General features: G+C 40.6%; 1 protein-coding gene across 1 annotated transcript in view; it reads right to left on the reverse strand.

Annotated features, from left to right (window-relative positions):
- The window catches only part of LOC309564944 (uncharacterized protein), a 143,380-nt gene that overhangs the window by 33,758 nt on the left and 96,875 nt on the right, over positions 1-12,747 (reverse strand). Inside the window, exon 15 of the mRNA XM_082269655.1 lies at positions 12,004-12,129. Within this exon, the coding sequence (XP_082125781.1) occupies positions 12,004-12,129 (126 nt within the window). The remainder of the gene's footprint in view (positions 1-12,003; positions 12,130-12,747) is intronic.

The raw sequence follows: 12,747 nt of genomic DNA on the forward strand, positions 1-12,747 counted from the left end.
ACAGGCAGCACCCTCAAACCTTCAGAAGTATGAGATGAACCCCAACAACTTGGAAAGGTGGATCTCTCTCACACGTACCAACACAGACTATCCCCCAATTTAACTGATCCCCAAAGGTTTTTGATTAAATAGCGGAATAGAAAATATGATCCAAAAAAAGTGTATGTATATCACACGTACACAACCACACTAGGCCCCAATTACTATTGTTTGTACCCCTAAAAGGCTAGGAGTAGGGGGAGTATGGAACAGGCAGCACCCTCAAACCTTCAGAAGTATGAGATGAACCCCAACAACTTGGAAAGGTGGATCTCTCTCACACGTACCAACACAGACTATCCCCCAATTTAACTGATCCCCAAAGGTTTTTGATTAAATAGCGGAATAGAAAATATGATCCAAAAAAAGTGTATGTATATCACACGTACACAACCACACTAGGCCCCAATTACTATTGTTTGTACCCCTAAAAGGCTAGATGAGGAGTAGGGGGGGTATGGAACAGGCAGCACCCTCAAACCTTCAGAAGTATGAGATGAACCCCAACAACTTGGAAAGGTGGATCTCTCTCACACGTACCAACACAGACTATCCCCCAATTTAACTGATCCCCAAAGGTTTTTGATTAAATAGCGGAATAGAAAATATGATCCAAAAAAAGTGTATGTATATCACACGTACACAACCACACTGGGCCCCAATTACTATTGTTTGTACCCCTAAAAGGCTAGATGAGGAGTAGGGGGAGTATGGAACAGGCAGCACCCTCAAACCTTCAGAAGTATGAGATGAACCCCAACAACTTGGAAAGGTGGATCTCTCTCACACGTACCAACACAGACTATCCCCCAATTTAACTGATCCCCAAAGGTTTTTGATTAAATAGCGGAATAGAAAATATGATCCAAAAAAAGTGTATGTATATCACACGTACACAACCACACTAGGCCCCAATTACTATTGTTTGTACCCCTAAAAGGCTAGGAGTAGGGGGAGTATGGAACAGGCAGCACCCTCAAACCTTCAGAAGTATGAGATGAACCCCAACAACTTGGAAAGGTGGATCTCTCTCACACGTACCAACACAGACTATCCCCCAATTTAACTGATCCCCAAAGGTTTTTGATTAAATAGCGGAATAGAAAATATGATCCAAAAAAAGTGTATGTATATCACACGTACACAACCACACTAGGCCCCAATTACTATTGTTTGTACCCCTAAAAGGCTAGATGAGGAGTAGGGGGAGTATGGAACAGGCAGCACCCTCAAACCTTCAGAAGTATGAGATGAACCCCAACAACTTGGAAAGGTGGATCTCTCTCACACGTACCAACACAGACTATCCCCCAATTTAACTGATCCCCAAAGGTTTTTGATTAAATAGCGGAATAGAAAATATGATCCAAAAAAAGTGTATGTATATCACACGTACACAACCACACTAGGCCCCAATTACTATTGTTTGTACCCCTAAAAGGCTAGATGAGGAGTAGGGGGGGTATGGAACAGGCAGCACCCTCAAACCTTCAGAAGTATGAGATGAACCCCAACAACTTGGAAAGGTGGATCTCTCTCACACGTACCAACACAGACTATCCCCCAATTTAACTGATCCCCAAAGGTTTTTGATTAAATAGCGGAATAGAAAATATGATCCAAAAAAAGTGTATGTATATCACACGTACACAACCACACTAGGCCCCAATTACTATTGTTTGTACCCCTAAAAGGCTAGGAGTAGGGGGAGTATGGAACAGGCAGCACCCTCAAACCTTCAGAAGTATGAGATGAACCCCAACAACTTGGAAAGGTGGATCTCTCTCACACGTACCAACACAGACTATCCCCCAATTTAACTGATCCCCAAAGGTTTTTGATTAAATAGCGGAATAGAAAATATGATCCAAAAAAAGTGTATGTATATCACACGTACACAACCACACTAGGCCCCAATTACTATTGTTTGTACCCCTAAAAGGCTAGATGAGGAGTAGGGGGGGTATGGAACAGGCAGCACCCTCAAACCTTCAGAAGTATGAGATGAACCCCAACAACTTGGAAAGGTGGATCTCTCTCACACGTACCAACACAGACTATCCCCCAATTTAACTGATCCCCAAAGGTTTTTGATTAAATAGCGGAATAGAAAATATGATCCAAAAAAAGTGTATGTATATCACACGTACACAACCACACTGGGCCCCAATTACTATTGTTTGTACCCCTAAAAGGCTAGATGAGGAGTAGGGGGAGTATGGAACAGGCAGCACCCTCAAACCTTCAGAAGTATGAGATGAACCCCAACAACTTGGAAAGGTGGATCTCTCTCACACGTACCAACACAGACTATCCCCCAATTTAACTGATCCCCAAAGGTTTTTGATTAAATAGCGGAATAGAAAATATGATCCAAAAAAAGTGTATGTATATCACACGTACACAACCACACTGGGCCCCAATTACTATTGTTTGTACCCCTAAAAGGCTAGATGAGGAGTAGGGGGAGTATGGAACAGGCAGCACCCTCAAACCTTCAGAAGTATGAGATGAACCCCAACAACTTGGAAAGGTGGATCTCTCTCACACGTACCAACACAGACTATCCCCCAATTTAACTGATCCCCAAAGGTTTTTGATTAAATAGCGGAATAGAAAATATGATCCAAAAAAAGTGTATGTATATCACACGTACACAACCACACTAGGCCCCAATTACTATTGTTTGTACCCCTAAAAGGCTAGATGAGGAGTAGGGGGAGTATGGAACAGACAGCACCCTCAAATCTTCAGAAGTATGAGATTGTGTTCACTGTACCCCACAAAGATTGAGTTCACTGCACCCCACAATGATTGTGTTCACTGCACCCCACAAAGATTGTGTTCACTGCACCTCACAAAGATTGTGTTCACTGTACCCCCCAAAGATTGTGTTCACTGCACCCCACAAAGATTCTGTTCACTGTACCCCACAAAGATTGTGTTCACTGCACCCTAAAAGGATGTTGTTCACTGCACCCCACAAAGATTGTGTTCACTGCACCCTAAAAGGATGTTGTTCACTGCACCCCAAAAAGATTGTGTTCACTGTACCCCCCCAAAGATTGTGTTCACTGCACCCCACAAAGATTGTGTTCACTGCACCCCAAAAAGATTGTGTTCACTGTACCCCCCAAAGATTGTGTTCACTGCACCCCAAAAAGATTGTGTTCACTGTACCCCCCAAAGATTGTGTTCACTGCACCCCACAAAGATTCTGTTCACTGTACCCCACAAAGATTGTGTTCACTGCACCCCAAAAAGATTGTGTTCACTGTACCCCCCCAAAGATTGTGTTCACTGCACCCCACAAAGATTCTGTTCACTGCACCCCACAAAGGATTTTGTTCACTGCACCCCAAAAAGATTGTGTTCACTGCACCCCAAAAAGGATTTTGATCACTGCACCCCAAAAAGGATGTTGTTCACTGCACCCCAAAAATGATTTTGTTCACTCCACCCCAAAAAGATTGTGTTCACTGCACCCCACAAAGATTGTGTTCACTGCACCCCAAAAAGATTGTGTTCACTGTACCCCCCAAAGATTGTGTTCACTGCACCCCACAAAGATTCTGTTCACTGTACCCCACAAAGATTGTGTTCACTGCACCCCAAAAAGATTGTGTTCACTGCACCCCAAAAAGGATGTTGTTCACTGCACCCCAAAAAGGATGTTGTTCACTCCACCCCAAAAAGATTGTGTTCACTGCACCCCACAAAGATTGTGTTCACTGCACCCCAAAAAGATTGTGTTCACTGCACCCCAAAAATGATTTTGTTCACTGCACCCCAAAAAGGATTTTGTTCACTGCACCCCAAAAAGGATGTTGTTCACTCCACCCCAAAAAGATTGTGTTCACTGCACCCCAAAAAGATTGTGTTCACTGCACCCCACAAAGGATTTTGTTCACTGCACCCCAAAAAGATTGTGTTCACTGCACCCCAAAAAGGATGTTGTTCACTGCACCCCAAAAAGGATTTTGTTCACTGCACCCCAAAAAGATTGTGTTCACTGCACCCCACAAAGGATTTTGTTCACTGCACCCCACAAAGATTGTGTTCACTGCACACCAAAAAGGATTGTGTTCACTGCACCCCAAAAAGATTTTGTTCACTGCACCCCAAAAAGATTGTGTTCACTGCAGCCCAAAAAGATTGTGTTCACTGCAGCCCAAAAAGATTGTGTTCACTGCAGCCCAAAAAGATTGTGTTCACTGCAGCCCAAAAAGATTGTGTTCACTGCAGCTCACACACAGAAAAATGGATGTGGATCACTGACACCTGCCTATCTCCAATCCCACACCACACAGCAATATCGATTGTAGTTTGTAGAACACAGTTTCCCTAAAATTCAGCAGACTCTGTCCCTAACAGGATTGAGAAGAGATCGTAGATCAGGATTGAGTGCAGATTCACCCCACCCCCCACACAGCAATATCGATTGTAGTTTGTAGAAGACACTGACCCTATAATTCAGCAGACTCTATCCCTAAAATGCCTACAACTCGCCCTGCCTAAACACTCCGACCTGTCCCTCAATTCTATCCGGACACAAATGGTTTTTTCCTGCCTATCTTTCCCTAATCAGCAGCCAGCACATTGATGTGTGCTCTGTCCCTTAGCTAAGCAGCAGAATGACGCTGCTGCAGCGGCTGCCTCGAACTTATAAAGACTTGGTCACATGCTTCAGACGGCCAATCACAGCTACTAAGACATTTGCAGGCATGGCTGGGATGGCTTAAGGCACACCAGTTAAACGATTGTTGATTGGCTGTTGAAAGCCCGCCATGAAAAGAGCGCCAAAGCATGCAAAACCCGGAAATAAAACGACCGAACACGGATTTTTACCCGAACATACAGTAAAGTGTCCGTGTCCGTGTTCGGGTAAAAAAAATCCAATTATTCGGTACGAACACGAATAATACAGTCCGTGTTCGCTCAACACTAATAATAAATAACAGATTTATTGTGACAACAAATTCTCTATAGGTACACAAATTTATAATGTAAAAAACTTTATAAAACCCAGAAAATGGGGACCCATAGAGAGCTGACACATAATGGCCATAAGTATATGCACTGCTGCTAGGGTATATGTTTGTTGGTATCGGTTCCCAACTTATACCTTATCACTATCTGCACGCATATGTCTGTTGACGTTTTCACGTAGCTAACACCCTCCTTCTGGGTCATTGCTCTGACTTTATGCACCATATGCATATTTTCTTCCTTGGTACATTTTGCTCTCTGATCGGATATTCATAGGCACACTCTCTGGGTTCAACTGTTTGATCCTATATGTCTTATATAGTATGGATATTTCAAGAGTGTTTTTCTCCTCAATATATTTATTCCAAATATTTATTCAATTTACATATATATTTTCAGATTGTGTTGGTTCCCAATGTGTCTTTGCCACCATTCTTTGAGCGAAATCCGTGAAGTCCTCTATATTCGTTTACTTATGACTATTCCGTCTCTGGTCCCTTCCTCCCCATTGCCCTTGTGTGCTGGCGTTGAACCATGCCTCAGCCCCGAGTCAGGCGTTTTCCTGGATCAGCTTGGGCCTTTCTACATCAGCCTGGATTGCTCTTGGATTCATGACACTGCTTAAGTTAGTGTCTATTCCATCTTATTACTCATTATAGTTCATACGATTACAATCATTTAACCCATACTCTCATTTTTAGACATATGCTCCTGATGAATGGACGGAGGTCCACAAAACGCGTCGAGCCGACAATTACTCAGATAACCCTACCCAAGGCCTCTTATATTGAACTGACAATTACTCAGACAATCCTATTCGATTTTTTTAGATTATAAGATTATGTTTTCTCAGCTAATAGAGCCTCATATATAAATCTGTTTTTTGAATGACTTTGGGTATGCTATCTATGTATTTATTCTCATTTATATGACTTGTGTATGTATTATGTATTATTATCTTTTAATATTATCCAGACATATTGTGTTATACATTACAAATGATAAATCAGATATTCGATTATGTGTCAGCTCTCTATGGGTCCCCATTTTCTGGGTTTTATAAAGTTTTTTACATTATAAATTTGTGTACCTATAGAGAATTTGTTGTCACAATAAATCTGTTATTTATTATTAATGATTTTGAAAAGTTATTATTTTTGTATTTATATGGAATATATGGATTATTTATGATTTACAATACCATTAAGTACAAACTATATATACAGTGATAGCCTCTTTGTCTAGCTGTACTCATTTAAAGTTCCCACATTTCTTTTTCCTTTTTGCTACCTAAAACTAGGGATGGAGACAGCTAGACATTCTATTCAGTACAATATGTGGCAGATCCACTCCCTTTGTTTGTCATAGTTGAAAAGTAGTCATGCATATAAAGCAGACCCTACACTACTACGGATGAGAGAACCAGGCTAGGTTAGGTTTGTGGGGCGTTCAGGGAACAGAGAAGAAGGTTAGAATTTAGCAGAGAACCCCACTGAAGTGTATGAGGGGGAGGGGTGAAAATAATTTTTTTTTAACTTTTTTTCAAGGCTCATAGGCATGCTATTGTTGAAAAAAGTGCATTAGACATTTTTGTTTTATTTTGCGCCCATAGTTGGCCTTTAGTTTCTCTGTTCTTGTTCCTTTTTCTCTAAAAAACTAAAAAGTCCGACCAAGCAAATTCTGCCATATTGTCTACAGATACCTCCTCAATTTTGGAAGTGAGAAATTAATGTGGGTTTTAGTGATGTCAGAATTTCTTGCATTTCTTTATCTCGCTTTATATTACCATGCTACTTTAAAGCGTCTTTGTATTATGTGGGATTTTGCACCTATTCTCTTATATGTTCTGCGTCTTTTTCCCGATGTGGTCACGGATACCGATGGTCTCTGTTTGACCTCATTCACCACCAGCAGCATGACGCTAGGGTCCCATGGGGACACCCTTGGATAGATCGCTATTTGGGACACTTCTTTCCTCTTTTCCTACTTCTGTATATTCATCCCGGTCACCAGTCCTTTACTACATAGTAAGCTCCCCTTCAACTCCTTGCTCCTTTCTTCACCCTCCAGCGGTGTTTGGCAATTCTCTTACTCCTATTCACGTTTTTACTGCCACCATTTGCATGGTTAGCACATGTCCGGTGACAGCTCTTATTCACTCCTCATTTTCACCCTTTCTTTCCATTACTCTTCCCATTCTCACTCTTGTTTCTACTTTCCCCATCACCATCTCACTTGCCCTTCCTATATCTTACATAATACCCATTTACTTTTATATATGTGATAACCTTATCCATATTTATATATTTATACTACTTTATCTACATTTTGATGACAGATTTTGAAGGTTTACTCTTTCACTGCACACACCCACCATCTAGCCACCATGGGCCCATATGTCGGCATGGTCCAGTTGGACCCTTCAGCTCCCGGGTCAGACATCCCCCACTGCCGCCTCACAATGGCCCATTCTGGCTCCAGCCATACTGGCCTGTGAGTATTTGGCACTCCACCAGAGTCCCTCATATTTACAGAATATTTTCATTTTTACTTTATTTTTCTTTATTTAAATATTTTTGTTGTTACTCCAATGTATGTGCTTCTCTCTTTCTAGACATATTTATATACATTTACTCTGAAAAAGTGAGTGCACAGCTCGCGAAACGTGTCAGTTCAAGATGCATTATACTCATTCATTATGACATTCATTATGATATTATGTATTTATGGCTATGTTGGAGACCGAGATGTACTGTACCACTATGATGTACAAACCCGATTCCAAAAAAGTTGAGACACTGTACAAATTGTGAATAAAAACAGAATGCAATGATGTGGAAGTTTCAAATTTCAATATTTTATTCAGAATACAACATAGATGACATATCAAATGTTTAAACTGAGAAAATGTATAATTTTAAGGGAAAAATAAGTTGATTTTGAATTTCATGGCATCAACACATCTCAAAAAAAATGGGACAAGGCCATGTTTACCACTGTGTGGCATCCCCTCTTCTTTTTATAACAGTCTGCAAACATCTGGGGACTGAGGAGACAAGTTGCTCAAGTTTAGGAATACGAATTTTGTCCCATTCTTGTCTATTACAGGCTTCCAGTTGCTCAACTGTCTTAGGTCTTCTTTGTCGCATCTTCCTCTTTATGATGCGCCAAATCTTTTCTTTGGGTGAAAGATCTGGACTGCGGGCTGGCCAGTTCAGTACCCGGATCCTTCTTCTACGTAGCCATGATGCTGTAATTGATGCAGTATGTGGTCTGGCATTGTCATGTTGGAAAACGCAAGGTCTTCCCTGAAAGAGATGACTTCTGGATGGGAGCATATGTTGTTCTTGAACTTGGATATACCTTTCAGCATTGGTGGTGCCTTTCCAGACGTGTAAGCTGCCCATGCCACAAGCACTCATGTAACCCCATACCATCAGAGATGCAGGCTTCTGAACTGAGCGCTGATAACAACTTGGGTTGTCCTTGTCCTCTTTAGTCCGGTCGACATGGCGTCCCAGTTTTATAAAAAGAACTTCAAATTTTGATTCATCTGACCACAGAACAGTTTTCCAATTTGCCACAGACAATTTTAAATGAGCCTTGGCCCAGAGAAAACGCCTGTGCTTCTGGATCATGTTTAGATATGGCTTCTTTTTTGGCCTATCGAGTTTTAGATGGCAACGGCGAATGGCACGGTGGATTGTGTTCACGTACGATGTTTTCTGGAAGTATTCCTGAGCCCATGTTGTGATTTCCATTACAGTAGCATTCCTGTATGTGATGCAGTGCCGTCTGAGGGCCTGAAGATCACGGGCATCCAGTATGGTTTTCCGACCTTGACCCTTACGCACAGATTTTGTTCCAGATTCTCTGAATCTTTGGATGATATTATGTACTGTAGATGATGATAACTCCAAACTCTTTCAAATTTTTCTCTGAGAAACTCCTTTCTGATATTGCTCCACTATTTTTCGCCATAGCATTGGGGGAATTGGTGATCCTCTGCTCATCTTTTTTTACCCAATCATGTTGCCAATTGACCTAATAAGTTGCAAATTGGTCCTCCAGCTGTTCCTTATATGTACATTTAACTTTTCCGGCCTCTTATTGCTACCTGTCCCAACTTTTTTGGAATGTGTAGCTCTCATGAAATTCAAAATGAGCCAATATTTGGCATGACATTTCAAAATGTCTCACTTTCAACATTTGATATGTTATCTATATTATATTGTGAATAAAATATAAGTTTATGAGATTTGTAAATTAGTCCATTCCTTTTTTACTCACAATTTGTACAGTGTCCCAACTTTTTTGGATTTCGGTTTGTACATATTATGTGACTCACTTTCATTTATGTTATGCATTGTTTACAGCAATTACCAGTTTGACGCTTCATGTGTTTTAGCGCATGATGTCTATTCATTGTAGTAAAAGTTACTTTGTTATTTAATCTTATTTTGTTTTTTCATTTCCAGCCACATGTACTCACCTCATGTAAAATGTAAAGTCACCTGGGCCATTTCCCCTTTTTCTATTCTCTTATATGTTGCTCTGATGGATGTTTATATATATATATATATATATATATATAAATATATATATGTATATATAAAGAATTTGATAAAAAGAATTATGTTTGCTAACACGAGCAATCCCTCACAAGCCCCAGGTCATTCCCCTATCCCCCTTCTTTCCTTTTAATTTATTCTGTTATTCATTACTCTCTGCTATGTATGAGGATATGCAAGATTTTTCTCACTTCAATAAGCACACTGAATCAGCTCCTCATATCCCTATGTTATAAAGACCTGATGGTATTGCTATATACTGAGCTACAGTATGTCAATATGTCTATGTATATCGGGATGACCAAAAAACCTGTATACCTTTTTTTATACAAAATATAAATTAAAATATAACTTTAAAAGTGACATTAAAAAATATTAAAAAATTGTGTGAGGTTCCTGTAATATTCTAACCAAATCCATATCAAAGTATGCAGTCTTGGTGGCCAGGAATTGGAGGGCAGGAAGCAATGCGCCACTCTCCCATCCTGTACTGTCAAAGCCTTGCAAGGGACCTTATCCCAATGTTGAGGGACCAAGGCCTCAGAATAAGAGGACCCCATATCCACCCCCTTCCAAAGGAACGAGTACAGGGGCACATTAGTACTCCTTATTACTCATTACCAAAAATAAACAAATGTAAATAGACACTCGGACACACTGAAATAGTCCATTATTGAAAATACAATAATAAATAACATCTTACCAGTGTAAATCCATCACTATTCTCATCATTCTGGGTAATGTCATTAACCAAATATGGCTATGACCAAACACTGTATGGTTGATGAAGTCACTGAGTAGTGTGAAATAATAGGATATGTGGCAGCTACTGAATATTAAAGTGGTTGTAAACCACATTACATATACCCAGTGAAGTTATTGGCCTTAGGTGATACACAGATATTAAACAAATCCTCCTGCATACGTTGTACCTGTCTATTTGCAGTCTTTTCTTCTCTACATCCATTCAAAGTCCAGAATTCATAAATCTTGTCTGAGGGTTCAGAAAAAAAGGGGGCAGAGAGCAGAAGTTACACTCTGTAGAGCTCAGTGTGGAGAGTTCTGAAAACTGATTGGAGGGAAAAGACAAACCCCTTCACACAGCACCCAGGAACAGAGCTGAGGCTGTCACTCTGCTGGAGGTCCCTCCCCTGTAACCATTTCTCTCTTGGTGTCAGGAAAACTTGGCAGAAGTGATTCATTCTGATAGCAGAGGAACGAAACAGCAGACAGAAATGGCACTTAAGGCTGTTAATTGAGACTAGTACACACTATAGAGGGATATGCTTTGTTCATATTTTATGTCTGAGGTTTACAGCCACTTTAAGTGATTTTCCCTGAATGCTTCGAAAGTATAATGCAAATCCTATGGAAGGGGAACACACTTCTCCCAAAATGCATTGACTGACTATTAAGCATTGATACATCACCAGTGCACTCCACAGTACTGGAAACTTATACTTCAGCTCTCCAACAACAAGCAGCAGCTCCACCGCCTAGAGGTATACCTGTAATACATACAGGTTTGCTTTGCTTGGTAGCTTGACAGTGGAATTGGATTATGGCTCTGTTCACACCATGCAGGTGCAGCGTTCCAGTGCATTAAATTTAGAGCAGCCGATTCCCTTCAATGTGCTGCCCTACGCCCAAGAAATATCCAAAATAAGTCCCTGGCCTTTCTTAAAAATTGCGCCGCACTTTGATACCCTACATTTTGGCGCGTGTGAACATGTGCAAATTAGAAGGATGCGTGGCAATGCCATTACGAATTACTGGCACCGCACCATGGCTGCTAAAGAGCTGCGTGTTATTTTGCGGTGCAGGAGCACATTCCTGCAATGCACAAGTATGAATGTAGCCTAAATACAACTGAATATTCGGACAGTGGACTAACAGATATGTTCAAACTTTTGCACTGCGGAAATGTGTGCAAAAGCACACGCTTTCCCACAATGCAGCAGAAAGTGGTGCCATTAACAATAAAAGGCACCCCTCGCATCTTTCTAATATGCGTACCAAGTAACATGCGTTTTGGTGTGGTGCGGTTTTTAAAAAGGGTAAAGGACTACTTTTGCATGTTTCTTGGACATAGGACAGCCCATTGAAATTAATAGGCTGTCCTAAAACTGGCTGAGGCCATTCAATTAAAGTGGACTATTGGAATAGCAGGCAAGCGTAGTTGTCAGTGGATTTACTAATTCTGAATTCAAATCTGCTAAGTCACACCCAGTTTCTTAGAAGATCCATTCCTTGAAGGAGCCACTGCTTTCTGGATCATAGAATCTTGTGTTCTTGAATTATTATGATCCTGTACATTCCAATATTAAACTCCTTCTAAACTGCAAACTGTACTCTATAATCCTTTATTTAGAAGGGTTTTCTGCATGTCTTCCAGTTCACTCACCTATTTTGATCTTCCTGAAGTTTATGATTTTCAATCTTCATCTCTTGTATCTTGTCCATTTGCTCTTGCAGTTTTCGTTGATGCTCCTGCTGTGCATGTTCCTTTTCTATAGAAAGCTGAGAAAACCTGTCAGAATTTAAATGCAATGAAAAAATATTTTACATAGTGTATTTGCAATGTAAATTTCTGTTTATTCTACTGGCACCCACAATCTCTGAAACTTCGGAGGTGAACAAGACAAACACTGTATTGCAGCAACATTTGTATAAAAGAAGACATGTATTTCACTTTAGGAATGTTAGTGTATTATATCCAAAAGGAATAATTTGATACAAAAATTGACATCAGCAAAAAAGGGGAACTAAATCTGAATTTATTCCAGAACGGGAGGCCAGGGACAACACTCAATTTGTTCTAAATGCCATCCACCTAGCCCAATTCAAGCAGATCCCACTTCTTTTTTCAGCTGATGTGGAAAAGGCTTTTTAAAGGGTCAGGAGGGATTTTCTCAACACAGCCAAATCTTACGTAGGACTAGGCGATAATATTAGACAACAGATGCAAGTGCTGTATTTTGCACCTATGGCATCACTGAAAGTAAACAAGGCCATATCCACTCCCTTCTGAATCAACATGGCACATGCTAAGGTTGCCCTTTAATCCCCCTTAATATATATTCTTACCCTGGAGCCCCTTCTTTGAACCGTAAGTGCTGCAGAGGACATCACTGGCCTATTGATAGCA

The sequence above is a fragment of the Pelophylax lessonae genome (genome assembly GCF_965119305.1).
Source record: "Pelophylax lessonae genome assembly, chromosome: 10".
NCBI lineage: Eukaryota > Metazoa > Chordata > Amphibia > Anura > Ranidae > Pelophylax > Pelophylax lessonae.